Source organism: Callithrix jacchus, chromosome 8 (genome assembly GCF_049354715.1).
Source record: "Callithrix jacchus isolate 240 chromosome 8, calJac240_pri, whole genome shotgun sequence".
NCBI classification, from domain to species: domain Eukaryota; kingdom Metazoa; phylum Chordata; class Mammalia; order Primates; family Cebidae; genus Callithrix; species Callithrix jacchus.
In genome coordinates this window covers 135,732,954-135,755,172 of record NC_133509.1, presented here as the reverse complement: position 1 = coordinate 135,755,172, position 22,219 = coordinate 135,732,954, and the positions used below count along the sequence as shown (strand labels likewise).

General features: G+C 52.2%; 1 protein-coding gene and 1 pseudogene across 4 annotated transcripts in view; both read right to left on the bottom strand.

The window, feature by feature from the left end:
- Positions 1–4,267: 4,267 nt before the first annotated feature.
- Positions 4,268–22,219, bottom strand: part of LOC100413948 (uncharacterized) — a 37,433-nt gene continuing 19,481 nt past the window's right edge. For all 4 annotated transcript variants that reach the window (XM_078335761.1, XM_078335763.1, XM_078335762.1 and 1 more), the window contains 2 exons: positions 21,494–21,568; positions 4,268–4,600 (listed from right to left, as the gene is read on the bottom strand). In XM_078335761.1, the coding sequence (XP_078191887.1) occupies positions 4,517–4,600; positions 21,494–21,568 (159 nt within the window). In that variant the 3' untranslated portion in view covers positions 4,268–4,516. The remainder of the gene's footprint in view (positions 4,601–21,493; positions 21,569–22,219) is intronic.
- On the bottom strand, positions 6,218–7,641 carry LOC144577527 (uncharacterized; annotated as a pseudogene).

The following is a 22,219-nucleotide window of genomic DNA, read 5'->3' as shown; positions in this document are numbered from 1 at the left end:
TCACAAGCCTCACAAGCTGACCTCACCCATTTTGCATCTGGCTTCAGAATCTGTTGTGGGGACTTCTAGGAAATCAGCAATGAGTGATTCTAATAATCGCTTGTTCTTGGAAATTAACTAAAATAACTTGGCCAAATGAGGGGCAGAACAGTCCTCTATGATGACATTTCTCCTTCATTCAATCCCAAATGTCGAGTTCCAGTTACTCATAAAAGAAGTTCTTGCTTGCATCGTTCCAAGTTCTAACAAATTTCTAGGAAATACCACCAGAATGACGTGGCATCATTAGGGTGTGTTTTCAAGAACTCTTGCTAGCTGCTCCCTTTGCCTGCAGACTCCAGCTGAATGAAGTCAGTCACTTTCCGCGTTCCATTCTCTGAGCTGTGTCTGAATGGCAACACCGATGAGCTCACATTCTTGCCCAACCTGGATATTCCAGAGTTCACTCAGCACTCTCTCCTCCCCAAGTCTACATTTCTCATCACTTGGACTCTGTCTACCCGTGATGCTCTGAAGGTTTCCGAGTGAGTCACTATTCCTGGCCTATTTCGTTACTCGCCATCCACCTCCAGCCTAACAGACAGTCTGGTGTCAATGGAGCTCCCGGAGGACCAGTGGTAGAGTCAAGATGGTCCCGGCAGGTCCCAAACGCAGCTTCCTCTGAGACGTCAGCATCTGCGTCCCCACCTATCTGTGGGCCTCCTTGGCGGTTCAGGCTGTCTTCACACCCACTGCGATAGCCTGGCCCTGTCCCAGTGCGAACCTAGACGAACTTCCGTTGCTAGGAGGCAACCGGATCTGACTCGCACCGAGGTTGTAGCTTCACACTGGGCTGGCGAGTGGGGGTTTAGCACCTTCCACTGGGAGAGGAGCTAAGCCGCAGAAACTGGCTTGGGTTACATTCCAGGGTCCGGCCAATTTGGCAGCCCTGTGGGTCGAGGCGGGTGTGTGGCCAGCCCTAAGTCCAGCAAAACTAAAATGCACACAATGGCACTTGGCTGCGGTGTTAATGCTCTCAGGCAGGCTTCACCAAAGGTGCCCCACCTGCAATCCGTGATTTCTGCTGCCACGTTCTTCCTAATACTCTTCCTCCTACAAGGAGTCCCCTCTGCACATCTCTCCTTCTGCAACTGGGACCCACCTTTATGCTAGTGTCACTCTTGAGAAATAGTACAGGCCACCCTTGCACATCAGAGTGTTCTCTACCCTCTGCCGTCTCAAGTCACACCTTGGCCACACCTATCCCTGCCCAGCGAAGCCCACAGCCGTGAGGCTTTCCACCAGTTCTGGACACCTGAGCTTTCTCAGAGGCTGAATCTGGGTACCAGCTCCGGAACATCAAGGAGGCCCCTCTTTCTGGACATCTGGGCTTTGTGAGAGGCTAAAGCTGGAACATAAAGGAAGTCCCCCCTTTCTGAACATCGGAGCTTCATCAGAGGCCGGAGCTGGAGTTCTGGCTCTGGAATGTCAAGAAAGTCCTTCTTTCCGGACATCTGAGCTTCACTAGAGGCTGGGGCTAGAGTCCAGGCTCTAGATCATCAAGGAAATTCTTCTTTTTGGGCAGCGGAGCTTTGTCAAAGGTTGGAGCCAGGTCCCAGCCCTAGAACATCAAGGAGGTCCCTCTTTCTGGACATCTATGAAGCTCTCAATGAAGCTAGAGCTGAAGTCCTGGCTTTACAACATCAAGGAGGCCCCTCAGCTCTGGAACATCAAGGAGGCCGCTCAGCTCCGGAACATCAAGGAGGACCTTCTTTCTGGAAATCTGGGCTTTGTCAGATGTTGGAGCTGGGTCCCGGCCCTAGAAGATCAAAGCAGTCCCTCTTTCTGGACATCTGCACTTCATCGAAAGCTTGAGCTGAAGTCCTGGATTTAGAACATCAAGGAGGTCCCTCCTTCTGTATACTTGATCTTCATCAAATGACAGAGTTGAAATCCTGACTTTAGAACATCAAAGAGGCACCTCTTTCTAGACACCTGAGCTTCATTAAGTGCCACAGCTGAGTGTTGGCTCAAGAACATCAAGGAGGTTTGTCATTCTGAACATCTGAGGCTGGAGCTAGAGTCCTCGCTCGAAAACATCAAGGTAGTCCCTCTTTCTGGACATCTGAAGCATCACTGGACACTGGATCTGGAGTCCTGACTCTAGAACGTCAAGAGGTCCCTCTTTCTGGACATCTGAGCTTCATCGGAGACTGGATCTGGAGTCCTGACTCTAGAACATCAAGAGGTCCCTCTTTCTGGACATCTGAGCTTCATCGGAGACTGGATCTGGAGTCCTGACTCTAGAACGTCAAGAGGTCCCTCTTTCTGGACATCTGAAGCATCACTGGACACTGGATCTGGAGTCCTGACTCTAGAACGTCAAGAGGTCCCTCTTTCTGGACATCTGAGCTTCATCGGAGACTGGATCTGGAGTCCTGACTCTAGAACATCAAGAGGTCCCTCTTTCTGGACATCTGAGCTTCATCGGAGACTGGATCTGGAGTCCTGGCTCTAGAACGTCAAGAGGTCCCTCTTTCTGGACATCTGAGCTTCATTGGAGGCTGGAACTGAGTCTCAAATCTGGGACATCAAAAGTGGGGTGGCTCATTCTGAATGTCCAAGGTACAACAGAGGCTGGAGCTGGGATCTCAGCTCTTGAATATCAGTGGGTGGCTCCCTCTGGACATCTGAGGTTCATTGGAGGCTGACACTCTGCTCCCCACACAGGACTCTCCTGGACTCTCAGCCTGCTCTTGGCTGACTCATCTAGGAGGATGCACTCTGAAACTCACCTCCTCCTCTCACTGCGGCCTGATTCATCACTCAGCACTGTCCACGTCACCATCTCCATCAGAAGCTGGGTCAGGTCTCCTTTGCCAAGTGATGGCCATGATCACCAAGGCAGCTCTTTCTCTCAGCAAAGGGGGCTGTGCTCAGAACTTACACGTAGCTGGACTTGCCTGCAGTTCTCTTGACGCACCTCCCTGTGAAGGAGAGGAGGAGGGAGGAGGAGAAGATAAAGAGAGAGGAGCGGGCAGGAGGGAGTAAAGAATGAAGGGAAGGAAGGAGGAGAAAAAGGAAGAAGAGGGAGACAGAGGAGCAGAATGGAGAAGGAAAGGAAAAAGGAAGGAGGAGAAAGGAAAATGGAAGAAGAAAGAAAAGAAGAAGGCAGGAAAGGAAGGGGAAGAGGGAGAAAGAGGAGGAAGGAGGGAAGGAGAAAAGAGAGGGACGAAGAGAAGGAGAAGGAAGAAGAGGGAGGAAGAGGAGGAAAAGAGAAGGTGGGAGGAAGAGGAGAAAGAGAAGGAGGGAGAAGAAGGAAGGAAAAAAGGTAGGAAAGGGGGAAGAGAAAGAGGAGGAGAGGAAGGAGAAGAGGGAGGAGGTGGCAGTGGTGTCCATGGCCGAGAAGGTGGTGGTAGCTGTGGTGGCCGTGGTGGCTGTGGCAGCTGTCGTGGCCATGACAGCTGTGGCGGCTGTGGCAGATGTGGTGGCCCTGGTGGCCGTGGTAGCTGTGGTGGCCATGGTGGCTGTGGTGGCCGTGGTGGCTACAGCAGCAAAAGCAGTCAGTCTCTCCTTCCTCACAGGGAGCATGTTCTTATCTGCTCCAGTGAAGCCAGGTGTGCGGACTCAGGATCCATCTTAACTTGGGCCTAGTGCCCTTCAGCCCCTTGCCCCTCAGTGCCCCTGCTCAGCCCAGCTGCTCTGGGGGTGCAAGACTCACCTTCCAGCTTGGCCAGCACTCCTGCCACGGGCAGGGATGGGTCTGAGGCTCCACCTTTGCAGCCCTGCTCAGGAGCCATTTTGAGGAATGACTGGCCCCAGCCTGACTGGGCCATCTTGGCCATCACCCGACATCAGTTCAAGCATGTTGACCACTCAGCCCGGCCCTGGGGATTGTGGGAAGAGGAGGAGGAGGAAGACTCAAAGCCCCAGGGGAGCTTCCTCTCTGGGGCTCCAGGAACCAAGGCAGTGAGCTGAGCTCAGAACCCCTCTCCACCACCAAAGCCGGACTTGCCCCACCTCCTCCTGTACCATCCCTTCTGGAAAGAAGCCTGGCATCCCACGATCCACAGAAGGAGGGGACCGGAGAGCTGTTAGTTCATCCAAGTATGAGTCAACCTCTGGACCTCTAAAAAGCACCCTCCCCTTGAGAGCCCAGTGGGCAGGGCAGGGTGCTGGCAGCTGCATGGGGTTCCAGCCGATTCCCCACCCTCCCACCCATCACACTGCCCGAGAGACAGAACACCCAACACTCACTCTCCCTATATTAGTAGCACATCCATCACTGTTTGTTAAGACAGGAAACACATTTATTGAGAGCACAGTGGGGTGTGCCAAGCCCTGTGCTTTGCCGCATCACAGTGCCCTCACAACAGCCCTGTGAGGTAGGTGAACCAGCCCACCACTCCCCGCATGCAGACACCGAAGGCTCGGCAGCTCCCCTAGGCCTCAGGGTTCCTGCGGGGTGGGCAGGGGTCCAGCCCACGGGTCTGACCCCAGGTCAGCGGCGTCCATCAGTCAGAGGGCGGGTCTCTACTCAAGGGGGTGCCCCGGGTCCAGAGTCTCTGGGTCCAGCCTGTCCCGTGGGAATAGGTGCAGGGCGTCCCCGTGGCTGTGGAGGCTGAGAGAGACACAGTTGCAGATGAAGTCCACCTGCCCCCGGCCTCGCTGGCCGACAAGAGTTCACAGACAGGCAGGCCTCAGGAGGAGGGGGAGGAGGGCGAGTCCGTGCTCAGGGGCTTCCGGCAGCATGGGGGCTGAGGGGAGCACCCAGCCACCAGCTCTGCCCGTCTACCTACTGGCCCCTCAACTTCTGGTGTCCTCTACCCTACCTTGGACTCTGCCCACCTGCAGAAACTTCTGGAAGCATCAATCTAGTCCTGACACCCTCCCTCAGCTGCAACCTCCGGTTTTTCTCACCTTGATAACCCAGAACCCAGGACTCTCCGCCTTTCTAAATGCTATCCCCAGCTCTTCTGCCCAGCCTATCCGGCTTTGCTGTTTTTCTTAAAACTCAGTCTCTTCCTCCTCCAGAGAGCTTTAAATTTTCCCTTCTGAACCTCTCCCATCCAAACCTGCTGAGTCTCTGTATTTAAAAGCAAACCCCTCCCTCTGCCACTGTCTCCCCAGAGCGGGCTGGTGCTTCCCCCCTTGCCCTCTACTCTGCCCACGAGTCCCTGGGGCCAGCACAGATAGTTCCAGGGGGCACAGGACCTCTGCAGCCAGCATCCAGCGGCCCAGGTCTCCAGCTGGGCCCACCAAGAGAGCCGATGTGAGAGCCCCTGTGTGCCAGGTCACAAAGCATTTATTTCACACAAAGAATCTCATTGAACCCCACAATAACCATACCAGGCAGGTATGATGCTTTCCAGGTTACAAACAGCAAACTTTCCCAGGCCACAGAGTCAGAGGGGTTGGGGGGGGCCTTGAACCCAGACCTTGAGTCTCAGGAGTCGGCCTATGGTGTGCAGCGAGGATTCTCAGGGCTCATGGTCATCCCCCAAGCAGATGCTGTCGTGAATTACCCTCATTTCTAATAGGTGGGAAGATGGAGGGCGGTTCAAGTAACCTGCCTGGTACCCATGCACCATTCTTTGGGGGTGAGACAGATGAAAGGAATCCAGGTCTGGGGTCTGACGCCCCCACCCCTCCAACCCCAGTTTTCTGGATGTCTAAGGCTGCATCCCAAACCTGACAGGTGACTCACAGGTCATTGCTAATTGTCACCAATGGTGGGAACGAGGACTCCTCAGGGGAAACAGCCTCCTCCCAAGGCAGGGGCTTCTGAGGGCTCAGGGACATCCCTCCCCTTAGAAATTGCCAAGTGTATTATACATTCTCAAAATCACACGCACCGCAGCAGCAACAGGGGCACTTTGGTCCAGATGAAGTTTTATCCTAGATATAAATGTTTCCAAAATATGGTGTTCCACTGGGGGAAACCCACCCGTGACTACCTGGCCCCCAACTGGCAGGGAGGGCAGTGAGGCCCCAGAACGGGCAGAGACCTTCCCCAGTTCAGAGCTTCCTCCGAAGGATCTGCCAAGAAACACACCCTTTCCTCTTAAACAAATGCGCCTACACTAAGCAAACGGCCCATTCAGTTCTTCACAGCCATTTAAACCCTCCCCTCCACAGGGGCGAGCATCTATTAGGCACCTACTGGTGCGAGAGGCAGGGTTCGTATGGGGCTCAGAGAGGGGCTCAAGGCTTTGTGGGGACCTCCCTGAGCCTGTGTCCCCACCTACCCCCAGGAGACCAGGGCCAGGTCCGCCCACCTCCAGGGGATGCTAGGCACCTGATAGAGCCCCCAGCCCTAGGTCACACACAGGCCCAGCCTGAGAGGACCCCAAGGCCCACCCAGGAACAGACACCTAAACACAGACTCAGAATCTCCTGGGAGGAGCTCCCTGCTGTGAAGCCCCATGAGAGAGAGCACTGAGGAGGGGCCCCCCGCTGCTTCCAAGTTCCCAAGAACAGGGGACGGGCAGGGGGCAGACACCAGGGGCCGCACTGCAAGGGCCCCTCAGCAGAGCCCAGGGGAGGGGAGAGTCAGGGGACCTGTGTGGGTGCTCCTGGGGGCAGGCACGACAGGGGCCAAGGTGTGGCGGCCACACCTCACAGTGAAGCTCAGGCTGCAGAAGAAGAGGCGGCGGGTGAGACCCGAGGCAGCAACCGGGCCAACAGCCTGCCCACTGAGGCTGTGAAGCTGGAGACAAAGGGGTGGGGCAAGGGAGGCTGGCATGGGGTGGGGGCCGGAGGGGGTGCAGAAGAACACTCAGTCAAGCCCCCACCAGCTGGCATGTGGGGACATGAGAGCCAAATACTGCTCCCCTACATGCCAGAGACGACAGCTGGAAAGGAACACAGAGGTCTGGTGAAGAGACCCCGGATCTGAGGCGACCTGTGCCTGGGGTGTCTGGAGACCCCCACCAGTGCAGCAGCACCTTCTCTGATGTGGCTGAGTGCCCCGGAGGGCACAGTCTCCTTCCTCCTCCCTGTACTCCTCTACCAGAGCACTCCTGGGTACTTGGCGGGGGCGGGGCTGCACCAGGCTGCACTTGCTGGGGGCTGGCAGGGGTGAGCTGGACCAGGCCGGGGGCCTTATTTAGTGGACTCAAAAAAGCACGGGCTGTTTGTGCAAGGCTGGGCAGTCCTGGCTCCGACACCAGCTGTCCCGATCCTCAGCAGTCTCGTCTAAGAAATCGGCCCGCACTCCAGTTAGAGAAGGGAAAGTGTCCAAGACCCCCGAGCTTGGTGCCAGGCCGATGAAAGGTGGCAAAACCCACCTTCTGCACCTTCTACCAGGGCAAGAAAAGGGCCATGAGGAAATGTGGAGCACAGGGTGAAGGAGGGTGAGTACCCCAAGCATGCCACCCAGAAGCCCCTCTGCATCCTCTCTAGGTCACCCCACTCCTCCTCCCTAGCAACCCAGGGGCATACACGAATGTTTGCAGAAGCCCCTCCAAGCAGACAGACTGTCCCCTCATGGCACCGACAGGTACAGCAAACCCCAAAACACCACGGCCCTGCCAGCTACAACCTGCTGGGGGGACGAAGTAGCCCACGGTGGAATGGGGGCGGGAATGAAACAAATATTTACCCTGAGCCCACTGGGCTAAGCACCTGCAGGCGGCTCCACCAGTGGCTTGCACATGCCATCGACTGTGGGAGGCGCAATCCCAGCATAAGGTCAGGGCTGACTTTTTATCCACTTAGGAATAGCAAAGCCATCACTCACGCTTTCAAGACAAACCCCACATGTGCCCATTCCCAGGGAAAGCCAGCATCTGCACAGCACTGTGACAGCGCACCCACCCTCAGCCCTCACAACAGCCCTGTGAATTGGGCTTTCTGGTGACCCACGGCTTAGAGAAAAGGAGATCAAGGGTCAGAGAGGCAAAGGGTGAGTTAGGCGGCTCCTGCCAGATCCTGCCAAAGCCCAGGCTCTTCCTAACACACAGCACAGCTTCTCCTCAGACAGCTAGAGTTCCATCACATGACAGCAAAGCAAGGCTCTGCTTTTCAGACGTGGCATACATACGTCCATAAGGTACAACATGGCAATGGTTAACAGGCTAATGAAAAGCGAAATAATAAACTCTTAGTAAAGGTCACAAACATCAAGGCGTGTCACTGGTTACAATTTCATTAGCTATCCATCCATTTGACAGAGAAGGAAGGCACCAGCCTACCACTCATCAGGCTCTGTTGGGTACCCAGCCTGCTGGCATCTGAGCCCAAATGGTGTCAGTTAGAGGAGGGAACAATGCAGTCTTTGATGGCTGGTGTCTAATAGTTTGGGGAAAAGGACACCACCCAGAGGGGCCTTTTGAAGACGGTCACATGCAGGTGCTGCCCACAGCATTCAAAACGCACAGTCAGGCGTGTCCAGCCTCTCAGGAGAGCGTGAACAATTCCCCCCGGGGTGTCCAGGGGCATTGCCCAAAGAGTCTTCCAAACCCCTAGCCCAAAAGTTCCAACCACAATTCCTCCTGTCCTACCACATACCCCTCCATGTTTAGAGATAAGCACTTTCCCACTCGGCTGTCTGAGTGAGGCCATCGCCCTGGCCTTTGACCCTCACTCCCGTGGCACACCCCCGGGGACACACACACTGCGCTTCCAGAATCACAGTTCAAAATCACGGTTACATGGCTCCTCACAACAGCTTCCCCGGAAGGCAGACTCAGCCCCAGCTCTCACAGTGAGTTTCAACCATGCAAGTTTGTCCAGCCCCAGGGTTTTGGCTTTGCCTCCTGTCCTTCCTCTCCAAGGCAATGAATAACATTCAGAACTCCAGGTAGAACTCCCAAGACTATGCCTCAACCCCCACCCACGCAGCAGGCACTCTGGGAGTTCTCACCTCGCCTGGGACCCACAGCTCGGGGCTGCACCCAGAGTCTGTAAAATGCCACATGCCTTGGACACCCAGGTCTGCCAATGGAGTGTTCTATGCAGACCCCCACATGGGAGGTGATTCTTCTCACCCACATGAGCAATCATCTCCCCCAATTTTCTCTAAATACAGCTGGGCATTAACTACTCTTGAAAGGGGCAGGAATGGCTCCAAGATCCCTCCAGGAAAGGCCGGAGTGCCCTAATGACTTGAAAGCCTGCTCACGGCCAGAAGCAAGCACTCATCTCAACCCCCAGCTCTCATTTTGGCCTCTTGAGGATGTGGGCTGTGATTTCTGAGCACCCAGGGAACACAGTTGGCTGATTCCAGCTGTACAGGGAAAAAGTCAGAGGGGCAATCAAACCTGCAACAGAACTAGAATCTACAAGTCTGAGCTGATTCCAGGACCTCTGCTTGTCACTAACACAAGCATAGCCCCTTACCAACATGTTCATTGTTTTCTTTCTTTTTTTTTTTTTTGAGATGGAATCTAACTCTGTTGTCCTGGCTGGAGTGCAGTGGTGCCACCTCAGCTCACTGCAATCTCTGCCACCCAGTTTCAAGAGACTGTCCTGTCTCAGCCTCCTGAGTAGCTGGGATTACAGGCACCTGCCACCATGCCTGGCTAATTGTTTTGTAGTTTTAGTAGAGATGGGGTTTCACCATCTTGGCCAGGCCAGTATTGAACTCCTGACCTCATGATCCACCTGCCTCAGCCTCCCAAAGTGCTGGGATTACAGGCATGAGTCACCACGCCCAGCCGATGTTCATTGCTTTCTTGTAGAAGACAGTGTGGCAGTGGGTCCTTGTGAGCCAGCTCTAGTATAGCACTGGCTAATTTTTTAAAAATGTTTGTTGGCTGCTAAGTGAATGAAGGAGTGAAGGAATGAATGAATGAGTTACATCACCACAGTCCAGTGGAGGAAGCTGAAAGGCTGAACACAAAGCTGATAGCAGGGACCATGCGCGAGGCAGGGTGAGGCCAGGGGAGGCCGGGGGAGGCAGGGTGAGGCCGGGGGAGGCAGGGTGAGGCAGGGTGAGGCCAGGGGAGGCAGGGTGAGGCCGGGGGAGGCAGGGGGAGGCCGGGGGAGGCCGGGCGAGGACCTCTCCACTCATGGGTGGGAAGGCTTGGCCCCGGACCACCCCGGGACCCCAATCCCGGGTCACAGTCACAATGTGTGACGCATGGGAAGCATCATGGGGAAGAAGCCATGGGTGACGGTGGCAGATGAAATCCAGCTGGGACATGCTCAGCAGTGACCCCGGAGGAGGCAGGTACAAGAAAGGGTGTTTGCTCCATAACCACAGCCCATGGCGCCGCACAGCCCATCCAAAACGAAGGGTTTGCTTTCAGGAGAAGAAAAGGTCAAAAGCACCGGGTCAAGATACATAGGCCGAATGCATGGATGGACGGATGGAGCAATACGTGCTGAGTCATCACTGGCCTCCCAAGCTTGGATACCAAGCTAAACATGTGGGTGAGGGGTTCAGACAAAGGCAAGCAGTGCTCAGTGCTATAGCGGAGGGATCGCTGGGCCGAAGCAGCTCTGCTGAGCGTGTAGGATGCTCTGGAGAGAAGGCGGAGTTCTCCTTGAGTGGTGTGCCCTCCCCGAATGGCTGTGACTGACCTTCATAACTTTGGGCCTGCTAACTATTGCCCTGATAAATATGGGCAGAACACGGCCTTTATTCTGCTCCTTGGAATGTAATTGCCCCAGTTGAAGAAAAATGAAAGGGGATTCTCCCATCAGTCCTGATACAAATGTTCCATTCATCAATTAAACCCCAAAGACCACCATGGAGGCCACACATGCAGGCCAGGGCTAAGGACATTTGTTGATACATCACAGGGTGCTGGGAACCCAATTTTCTCCTAAGAGATGGGAAAATGGAGGCCCCAGGGTCTGGCTTCCTAGGGGTTTAATAGGAATGAGTGACTGGGCTGGTGGAAGGGCCACCAACTGATGGTACAGGGTGCTAGGAGTGGCTGTCTGGACCTTGAAGATTCAAAGAGGTGTTATGAAGGGCAAGATCAGAGTGCACAAGCATAACAGAGGTTCAGCCTGCGGTGGCTCCACCTGCCAATGGAAGGTGTCCTCGTCCCCGTCACCCACTTCCCAGGGATAAGCAAATCCTAAAATCAAACAGACCTGAAAGGCCCCATAGGCCAACCCCGCACCACTGGAATCTCCTTAAAACTACCTTCCAGCCGGGTGCAGTGACTCACACCTGTAATCCAAGCACTTTGGAGACCAAGGTGGGCGGATCACCTGAGGTCGGGAGTTCAAGACCAGCCTGACCAACATGGTGAAACCCCATTAAAAACAACAACAACAAAAAAAAAAAAACTACCTTCCCCAAGGGCTGCCTGGCTGGTTCCTTGAATGCCTCCAGTGAAGTAAGGGCTCCCTACACCCCAAGGACACCCAGGACCAATCTCTTCAGAAAGCCATGACCCAAGGGACTTGGACAAGCAGTTCACAGAATAGAAGATACAATTTGTTAATAAACAAAACATAGGTGAAAGTGTTCACCTGTCATTAGTAATTAAAGCAATGCAAGTTAAAATAATGCAAAAGTAGTTTATAACAGAGACAAACTAGCCATATCTTAATTAAATGGTCGTACATTGCTGAACAATGGAAAGTGCTGCAAGCCTTCTGAAATTAATCAATATCCATACAAAGATCCATAGCTTGTCTTTCAAGAAACTTAACCAAAGGAAATTCATTCATTCATTCACCAACCCACGTGTTCACCATCCTTCCGCCCTCTTATCTATCAGCCAAACACTCACTCACTCACTCACTCCTCCATTCTTCCGTCCAGTCATCCATCATTTATTTAGAGTCTGCAACACGTTGGACATAAGGGATACAAAGGCTGATTCCATAAGCTCCTTGTCCCTGCCGGGGGCTCACAGTCTAGCAGGGGAAACTGATCTGTAATGAAGCAATGATAATTTCTGGGTAGAAGAACATAATTCTTAAGAGTGAAAAAAGGGTGTTCTAAGCAGTTAGTGTGGCATTATTTATAATATTTTTAAAAGATGTTTATACATAAGAGTAACAGAATAGTTCCGTGAATGACGCTGTAGCCACTTAGCAAGAAGCAATGCAGCCAGCGAGGTTACGAAGGTGATGGAACAAGGAAAAACGCTGATGAGAGAATATGACATAGAAGAGGCAGGAGGCCAAAAAAAAAAAAGTATCTGTGGAGCATAACGGCAATTAGTTTTTTTAAAGAAGGGATGCTCATTAAAAAATAGACACTCTTTGTTTTTCTTTTTTGAGACGGAGTTTCGCTCTTGTTACCCAGGCTGGAGTGCAATGGCGTGATCTCGGCTCACCGCAACCTCCGCTTCCTGGGTTCAGGCAATTCTCCTGCCTCAGCCTCCCGAGTAGCTGGGATTACAGGCACGCACCACCATGCCCAGCTAATTTTTTGTATTTTTAGTAGAGACGGGGTTTCACCATGTTGACCAGGATGGTCTCGATCTCTTGACGTCGTGATCCACCCGCCTTGGCCTCCCAAAGTACTGGGATTACAGGTGTGAGCCATCGTGCCTGGCCATTTTTTTTAAAAAAAGTACACCTGTAAGAATGTAAAAAAGAAGTGCCCAGCCATTTTTTTTTTTTAAAGTACACCTGTAAGAATGTAAAAGAGAAGCCAGGCGTGGTGGCTCACGCCTGTAATCCCAGCACTTTGGGAGGCCAAGGCGGGTGGATCATGAGGTCAAGAGATTGAGACCATCCTGGTCAACAAGGTGATACCCCATCTCTGCTAAAAATATGAAAATTAGCTGGGCATGCTGGTGCGCACCTGTAGTCCCAGCTACTCGGGAGGCTGAGGCAAGAGAATTGCCTGAAACCAGGAGGAAGAGGTTGCGGTGAGCCGATATAGCACCATTGCACTCCAGCCTGGGTAACAACAGCGAAACTCCATCTCAAAAAAGAAAAAGGAATGTAAAAGAGGCAAAAAAAAAAAGATGGGTGACATGTCAGGATGCTGAGGGGTGGATGCATTTCCCACTGCTCTGGGTCAAGTGCCATCCACGTCATTTACATTAGGAATACGAGACACAGGGGTCTGTCCTAGGGGCCCTGAGGCCAAGCTTCCCAAGGAAGGAGTTGGGAGTCACAGAGGGAGGCCAAAGAGAGCTGTAGCTCCGGGTGTCACCAGGAAAGGATTTGTGTGTGGGCTGCATGCAAACGACAAAGTCAAGAGACAGAATTTGTTCTCATTTTTAAAAGTTGAACAAACACATAAAGACAGACTCTGATCAGACAGGAGCATTCAGACCTTGTGGGTCGGGTACAGAAAGGACCGGGTGGGGAGCACGTGAAGGACATTTTACCCCTGGCTTGTGCCATTAGGAACCCTATCCCGACTCTCAGAATCCCAGAACTAAAGAGCCTTTGAATTCCAGATGCAAAACTCTTATGGGTCAAAGACCCTAAGAACCCTGGTCACGGGTTTCATCACGTTGGCCAGGCTGGTCTCGAACTCCTGACCATATATATATATATATATATATATAAAGAAAAAACAAGAACCCTGGTCCCTTCTCATGGCCTCTGCATTTCCAAACGGACACAGAGAATTCACCAAACCCAAACGCACCTACCCTCCAGGGCACGAGTGTTCTCCCCAGAGCTTATCCCACTGGCTCAGTTCGACCCACAGAGACCCTCTGGGACAGCCCCTAGATGTTGGCAGAAGGCTCTCCCAGCACCCAAAGTCACCTGTTCCTTCAGTTTCCTCTTGGTGCCTGCTGTGGCCCTCCCTTCCTCACCTTCTGCACACCTCCATCTTCCTGAGCCTCTGCTGGCTTTTCTTAACAGCTGTACGTATTCTTTTGAAACACCCTCCTGGTCTTCTGCCCTGAGCCCCTCACCCCATCCTCATCCAACAGTGACACTTGGCTTGCTGGGGAGAAACTTCAGCAGGTGTCCCCAGGGATAATAAGTGCACCCACAGACCTCAGAGTCCAGCCAAGGCAGAGCCTGGAGCCCCAGATTCTGAAAGAGGAGAAGAGCAGACCCCTGAGGCCCCAGCACCATGTCAGGCCCACAATGCCCAGTTCATGTGGTCCTGACACATGGTACTGGAGGCTCAGAAGGTGGCTCCTGACACATGAATTCCATGTCCTCCGCCTTCTAAATGCTGTTGCCATCCACTCGGTCAGAGCTAGAAGCGTGGGATCCACCCCCTTCTTCCTGCTTCCCTCCCTGCCTCACATCCTGTCTGTAACCCCATAGCTCTGATTCCCGCACCCCCTACTTTGCTGTGGTCAGCTCAGGCCTCAAGCCTCGCACTAGAGCAACAGGCCCACCCATGCCTGTGCCTGCAACCGCCATCTCACCCAGTGTCTACAGAGTCACTCTGAACATGACGCCCCTGCCCCAGACCGCATAGCCACCCCGCTCCCCTGCCTCCCATGTGCTCCCTGCCACTAGTCCTGGGTCCATCCAAGCTGTGCTCCTCCTGCTCCGGGCACTTGTTAAGAATCCAGGTGTTTTAGAGAAATCCAGGGAGACTCTGGTCCTTGTATTTACAGACAAACACAGGCACACAACACACAACTACACACATTTCCTCCACTACACAGAAAGGAGACTCCACAGAACCAGGGAGGCGCTGGGGGAGGACCGTCAGCACGAACAACCCTCCAGGTCTTCCCCACAGCCCCCCCAGAGAGCGAGTCAGAGAAGAGACAACCTCAACACAGTGAAACGCAATGCCGCCGGGTTACAGAGCACACCGCGGAATGGCTGAGAACACAGAGAGGCCTTGAACCAGGCTGTGGGGATGGCACGTCAAGGGAGCCAGGGTCCCGGAACCACTTCTGCAACCCAGGGAGGGGGCTGAGGTGCACCTGCTGCCCAGGGAACCCTGAGTTGAGAAGGATGGGTGCCCCGCCCCATGGAGGACCAGGCCAGAGGGTAGCCCGGGCACACTGCAGATGGTCGCAAGAACAAGGTTTCTGGTGGCTTGCCCAGGACTCCTGGGTCCTCCTCAGGTGCTCCTGACCACCTTCTGGCCTTTCCCTGCACCAGCCCCCAGACATGAGTAGGTGCCACACCCAGGGTGGTACACAGTGGGCGGGGCCCAAGCTCCACCCAGGGCCTATTGCTCCCTGACCCTCTGCTGCCCCCTGGCGAGCAAAGCCTCCTGCACAGGTGACCCACACCCAGGGAGGGGCCGAGCTACCCACCAGGCTTCACACCACTTGTTCATGCAACTTTCTGCACTGCCCTGGGTCCAAGCCCTTCCCGCCTATCCAGGCCATAGGTGGGGAACCGTCAACAGGGACACGTAAGATCAAACCAAGTAGGCAGCTGGTGCCACTCCAAGTTTACAGATGGGGAAACTGAGCAAGAAACAGATGCAGTGAAATGGCACACACAGCCAAGATAGAGCAACAGCACTCAAAGACCTGGGTCTTCCTGAGTCAGCTCCTCCCTGCCAGGGCAAGTGCATGTGACAACAGCCACCCTCCCTGGGGACTACTTCCCTTCACTGTCTAGAACACAGAACTGGAAAGAAGGCTCCTTCCTCCCTTCCTTTCTTCCTACCTTCCTACCACCCTTTCTTCTGGTCATTCATTCATTTAGATCTGAGTCCTTTGTTTAGGGACTTCAGGAGCATAGCTAGAAATTCACCATAACCCTTGGCCCGAAGGCCTCCATTCACACGCCCTATTTACTGATTGTTACATTATTATTTTTTTTTTTTTGAGACAGAGTTTTGCTCTTGTTACCCAGGCTGGAGTGCAATGGCGCCATCTCGGCTCACCACAACCTCCGCCTCCTGGGTTCAGGCAATTCTCCTGCCTCAGCCTCCCGAGTAGCTGGGATTACAGGCACGCGCCACCATGTCCAGCTAATTTTTTGTATCTTTAGTAGAAACGGGGTTTCACCATGTTGACCAGGATGGTCTCGAGCTCTTGACCTCGTGATCCACCCGCCTCGGCCTCCCAAAGTGCTGGGATTACAGGCGTGAGCCACCGCGCCCAGCTATTTTATTCTTTATTTATTTTTCATTTCCTCCCAAGTTGCATCTTTGTTTCTCTCACTCTTCCTTACATTCTCTGGTTCTTATAAAGTCAGGTGCACGGAACCCGATGAATCAGGCCTCCTGGTCATCACCTCCATCCAGCGTCATTCACTCTGTCATCCACTCACCATTTGTCCCTCCTTCTTTTGCGTATTTGTTTTACCCATTAATTGTTCTCATTAAAACCCCATGGGCAAAACAGACATGTTTGGCCCATGTATTTATTGGCAATCTTTCTTCCCCGTGTTTAGTCACCTTTTACGTTTAAGTATTTATTCTCTCATTTATGAACCTCAATTGCATCTATTTTATTACAGTGGCAGAAGACACAGCCTTGTTTTGGAGCCAGGTATGTCTCTCTATTTTTCATTTATTCTTTGAAAGATGTAATGTATTTATCCATTTAAGGAGTACGTATGTAAACTCATTATCATCCCTGTTCAGACAACCTCCCTTAACTATCCATTTATCACTTCGGTTGTTTGTTTATTACCTTTCCTTTTTCCTTTTTCACTTCTTTTTATATTTTCTCCATTTTCCTTCCCCCTGGGAACCTGGGCCTGGATTATCTCATCCATCTTCCGGATTACTGACAGCCTTGTGACTAATCCTAACAGATCCTACTCTCACAGATACACCCACGGATTCGTTCTCTTTTTTATTGGTTTTTCTTAATTTTCCCTTTCGCTTTCCTTCGGCTTCATTTTTGCCTTTCCTTATCTCTATCTCTGACTCCCTGACACTTCTCTTCTTGCCTCTTTTCGTGCTTCTGGACCTCAGGTGCCCGGAGTGAGATGAGCAAACTCCCCTGGGCAGCTCCTGCCTGGCTGTGCCAGCCATTTCCATTTCTAATTCAGTCGTTCATGTGTCCATTCATTCTTTCTGTCATTCTTTCATTTCAATATTGATTCTTTTATTTATGGACCTCAGGTGCACAGAACTGGATTAAGCATTATCTGCGGTTCCCAGAGCCTTCCACACAGCGGTCTGTGTGGGGCCGTCTTCTGTTCGTTGATTCTTCTCCCTGGGGATTTGGTGCAGGATTGATTTAACTAGCTCAGGAACCCAGTTTTGAATTGGTCATAATTCTTGCTGCCTTCTCTCCTCTTTTTGCCCTTGCACGGTCCTCTCTCGCACAAGTTTATGTCTTTATTTATTCATCCAATGCGTCTGTATTGCTTATACACATCTATGCATTTCCACATTCCCTCCCCTGTCACTTTCTCTTTTCACTCCAGTGGGCCGTGAGTGCAAAGGGTAGTGAAAATCGTCCATTGTCATCCATTCAGCCACACACTCCTCTAGCCACGTATTTGCGTTTTTATTGATGAACCTCAGTGTTTACTATTTAGCACATTTAATGGATAAAACTGACTCGTTCTCTTTCAGTACTTATCCAGGAGGTACCTTTTCTTACATAGGTCTATTTCACTTTCTTTTCTTACATCTATCCCTCTCTTGTTCTTTCAATTTTTCCATTCCTCACTCCTTTCTTGCATTCCTACGGAATGCATGCATTGATTCTTTCTTTTTCTTTTTGAGACAGAGTCTCACTCTTGTCACCCAGGCTGGAGTGCAATGGCACACTCTCAGCTCACCGCAACCTCTCCCTCCCGGGTTCAAATGATTCTCCTTCCTCAGCCTCCCGAGTAGCTGGGATTACAGGCCTGAGCCACCATGCCCAGCTAATTTTGTATTTTTAGTAGAAATGGGGTTTCACCATGTTGGTCAGGCAGGTCTCAAACTCCTAACCTCAGGTGACCCACCTGCCTCGGCCTCCTAAAGTGCTGGGAGGACAGGTGTGAGCCACCGCGCCCAGCTGCATGGATTCTTTCATTCAGTCTTTCACTTGTGGTTTTTTAAACCAAACTTCCCAGCCGCAGATTTGAATTAATGTGAACGGCTTGTGCTAAACCAGCCCCCTTTTATCACCTTGCTAGATCTTCTTATTTATTATCTTTTTCACTTCCTTTTTTCCCATTTTCATTTTTCCCATGCTATTGTTCCTTTCCACCTCTCGCTCTTTCTGTCATTCTTTTGGAGCTCTGCACCAGGATCAATGACCCTCACACCCTCCTCATTGCTCAATGCAAATCCTTTCTGCCATTCATTCATTCATTCACGCATTCACCACGCATCCATTCAGTCTTTCTGTGTCAACACTTATTTTTACACTTCTAGACAGCAGGTGCACCTAACTGGATACTCCACAATCTGCAGCTAACAGAGCCTCCCCCCGTGGCCCACAGAAGCCCTCCCTTCCACGTTTACACTCTGAGCGGTTCCTTAGTTGGGTAGGTGGTTGGCCATGCCGGCAGCACTGACGCGAATTAAGCAGCCCGCTTGGCTCACCAGCCTTTCACTCCTGTTCTCAGCACGGCTCTGTCTCGTAAATGCGTGCGTCTATTTATTTCTCAATATATTACTTTCTTCCTTTTCACACATTTCTTCCCATTTGTTCTTGCTTTTCTCTCTCTCTCTCTCTCTCACGCGTCCTCTCTTGCACTCTGTCTTCGGAGCTCAGTGCCAGGCAGGGCTGTGTGCATCATACATCCCGCCAGCGCCCATCCTCGGCCCGTGCGGCTCCGCGTCTCACGTATTCCTTCCTTCCTTCGCTCATAGCATCCTTCCTTCCTGCTCCATCTTTTTATTAGGCATTTATTCCTCAGGTGCTGTGATTCCACTAACAGAGGAATAAATGCCTAATACAACCAGTCCTAGCTTAACTCCCCTTGGGGTCTGCCCATTTATCCGTTTGCTTGTTATTTCTTTTTACAGTTCCTTTCTCTATCATAGCTTTCCACACCTCCTGTCCTCCACTCTCATGCAGCTGGAGTGCCCAGAGGGGACCCCAACACCCCCATCAGGAGGACCCATGGGGCCACGTCTTCTCATTCACCTCATCCTTATCTGTTTAGATACTGACTTGTTCACTTAAATGTTTATTATTTAATGGCTAGACTGTGGTTTTCTAGAAGTGGACCAGCCATAGCCCTTAATTTGTGATGATCTTTTGCCACCACCTGTCCCATTGCCTTCTTTTATGTCTTTATCAATAAATTAATATTTCATAAAAAATTAAATATTTCTGTACTTAACATTTGTTACATTTTTCCTTATTTCTTTATGTACCAAGATTTTATTTTATTTTTCCTTTCATCTAACAGACCTCAGTGCACAGGACTGGATGACTCAAAGCCCCTCATGCCGCCTGTCACCCAGCCCTGCACCCCCCCTCATGCTGCCTGTCACCCGGCCCTGCACCCCCGCTCATGCCGCCTGTCACCCGGCCCTGCACCCCCCCTCATGCCGCCTGTCACCCGGCCCTGTACCCCCCCCCTCATGCCGCCTGTCACCCGGCCCTGCACCCCCCCTCATGCCGCCTGTCACCCGGCCCTGCACCCCCCTCATGCCGCCTGTCACCTGGCCCTGCACCCCCCTCATGCTGCCTGTCACCCGGCCCTGCACCCCCACGCTCCTCGTTCATTCATTCATCCACACATTAGTATATACTTTTTGGCCCTTCTTTCTTTTGTCATTTACTTATTTATGTGCAGATTTCAAGTGCCCAGACTCAGATAACTTTTGGTAAAAAGACACTCTCACCTTTGGTCCACTGGGTCCCCTTTCTTTCTTTGCTGTTCTTTGAACTCTTTCTCTGTGGTTTCTTTATTTTTCTATGCCAGGAGCACATATGATTTGGATGAGTCCTAATGCGTAGCTTAGAATACCTGACATGGTTCTCCTTACATAGTTACTCATCCTCCACATTGTTTTTTCACTTTTCTATCTTTTACTTGTTGTTTCGGTTTTTTTAAAAACCTTTCCCTTCTCCCTTTTGATCACTCCTCCCCTAACTCGCATCTTTTCATTTTAACGGGCCTCAAAATTGATTCTGCATTCCACTTCCCAAGCATCCATTCTTTCTTTCATTTAGGTGTTCATTTATTTACTTATTTATTTTTGAGACAGAGTTTTGCTCTGTTGCCCAGGCTGGAGTGCAGTGGCACGATCTTGGCTCACTGCAACCTCCACCTCCCAGGTCCAAGTGATACTCCTGCCTCAGCCTCCCGAGTAGCTGAGATTATAGGCATGCGCCACCATGCCCAGCTAATTTTGGTATTTCTAGTAGAGAGGGGGTTTCTCCATGTTGGTCAGGTTGGTCTCAAACTCCTGACCTATGGTGATCCACCTGCCTCAGCCTCCCAAAATGCTGGGATTACAGGTGTGAGCCATGAGGCCCAGCCTTATTTAGGTTCTTTTTAATTGTCGAATGTCAGAGGCATATATTTGAATTACACATATCCCTTAGTCCTTAATGACCTGGTGTCACTGTGTGTTTCCCTATCACTTAGTGATTCAACAGGTCTTTCCTATTCATATACTGACTGCCTGGGCATCAGAGTAGATGATGTACCCGCACTCTCCTCCCGGCTCGCTTACTTTCTTGACCTATGCACTTGTTTATTCCTTCTCTCTTTCTTCATTCATCCATTCATCCCGTCATTTATCACACGATGCAATAGATACCAGGGAAACAACCTCTCAACACCAAGGACATTCACAGTATCCTGAGCATTCCTGCTTCTTCTGAGTCACCCGCCAAGGTACACCCAGCGGGCAGCCCAGAACACACACGAATGGCTGATGCAGGCAGAGACACAGTGAATGGTAGGTTTACTCCCAGACCCTTCTGGGGCTTATGTCCTAGACATGCTGGGGGCAGATCTGAGACAAGGGCCTACGTTTCCCCAGCCCGCCCGGGCAGAGCAAGCACCTCCCACTCTGCCCCTCTGCGCCGTGGTGAATGACCATCCCCATGAGAAACCTGTTTCAAGACCCCAGAATACATAGAGACACACACATGGTACAGAGTCTCCTGGTGGGAAACGACGGACACGGAGTTCATTTTTAAATAGGTGGCTTTGTCTGTCGCAATATAAAAATATTTTGGCCTTTCAAGGCAAATACAAAAGAAACTACCCATTACCATGGCTGAGTGTCTCACTCCCAAACAATAAGAACTTGAAGAGGTTTAGCCGGAAACTTTGAAGACAGAAAATCTGCCCATTATGTTTTCCAGACATTTCGAGGGGGTGAGCAAAGGTCATTGGAGCTCGAAGCCCATTTGGAAGGCTGCTCCCCCGGCCTGCGTTTTCTCCTTGGCCCTTTGAAGGGCCCCCAGCTTACAGGGCACTTCCATCCTAGTCTGCCCTGCAGCACAAGAGCCAAAGGGAGACTCAATCATGAAAGGACCATTCATTTAGAAAAGTAAAAAAGAAGAATTTCTTTTGGGGTCCGACATTTGAAGCCGCCTATAGAATTCTTTTGCCACAGAGACAACACAAGGAGGCTGGGGGCTCCCGTCTTAGAGAACAGGAGCCCCCAGGTCTGCACTCAGCTGGACTCGATGGGTACCCATTTCCCCGTGCACAGACCCCCCAGCCAGTGCCCGCCAGCCCCTCCACGAGGTCCACCTGGCAGTGTGCTCTGGGAGGCAGGCCCCACCCTCAGCAGCAAGGCCACACATGTGCTCTTTATACTCCAGCCACTTACGATTTCAAGCTGGAGGGGGCTGGGGTCCCACATTCGAGGTCCCTTCCCACGCAGAAATCCAGGTGATGGCGTCGGCTGGAAGGAGAAGACACTAGGTCACTGACTGGAACCTCACTCAGGCAGGCAAGGAGGAGGAGGAGGGCGGATAAGGACAACAGCTCTCAGGGGGCAGGGGTGGCCTGGGGCAGTGACTTCCCAACCACCAGCAAGCATGGCATCGGGAAGCCATGCATTTCTCTTGTCACTCCCCTCACCCACCAGCTGTTCATGCAGCAGAAAGGGTAGGTGTGAAGACATGGAACAGACTTGGCTTGGTGCTGTCCACAGAGCGAGGTCCTGCTCTATGGGACCCAAAGGGTTAGGGCACTGCGTAGATGAGAAGAGGGGTGGCCCAGGCCCTGGAAGTTGCTCCCCTTGAGGACAGGGCGTGAGCCTGTGCTCTAGGAGAAGCCAGGTGCCCAGGTCAGTGAACAAGATGGCTGGTTCTGGAGGAGACCAGAGAAGTGGTGTGTGGCCGGGAGGGCAGCCCACGGTGGGCTGCTGGGCTACTAAGGATACTTCCCACGCGGAAATCCAGGTGATGGCGTCTCCTTCCAGCCGACGCCATCACCTGGATTTCTGCGTGGGAAGGGACCTCCCAAAACCATGGCTCGCATGTGTGCCTGGGTAGACGACTCCACTGCGGCAATTCTGTTCACGTGGCGGCAGGCCCTGGGGAGCACCACG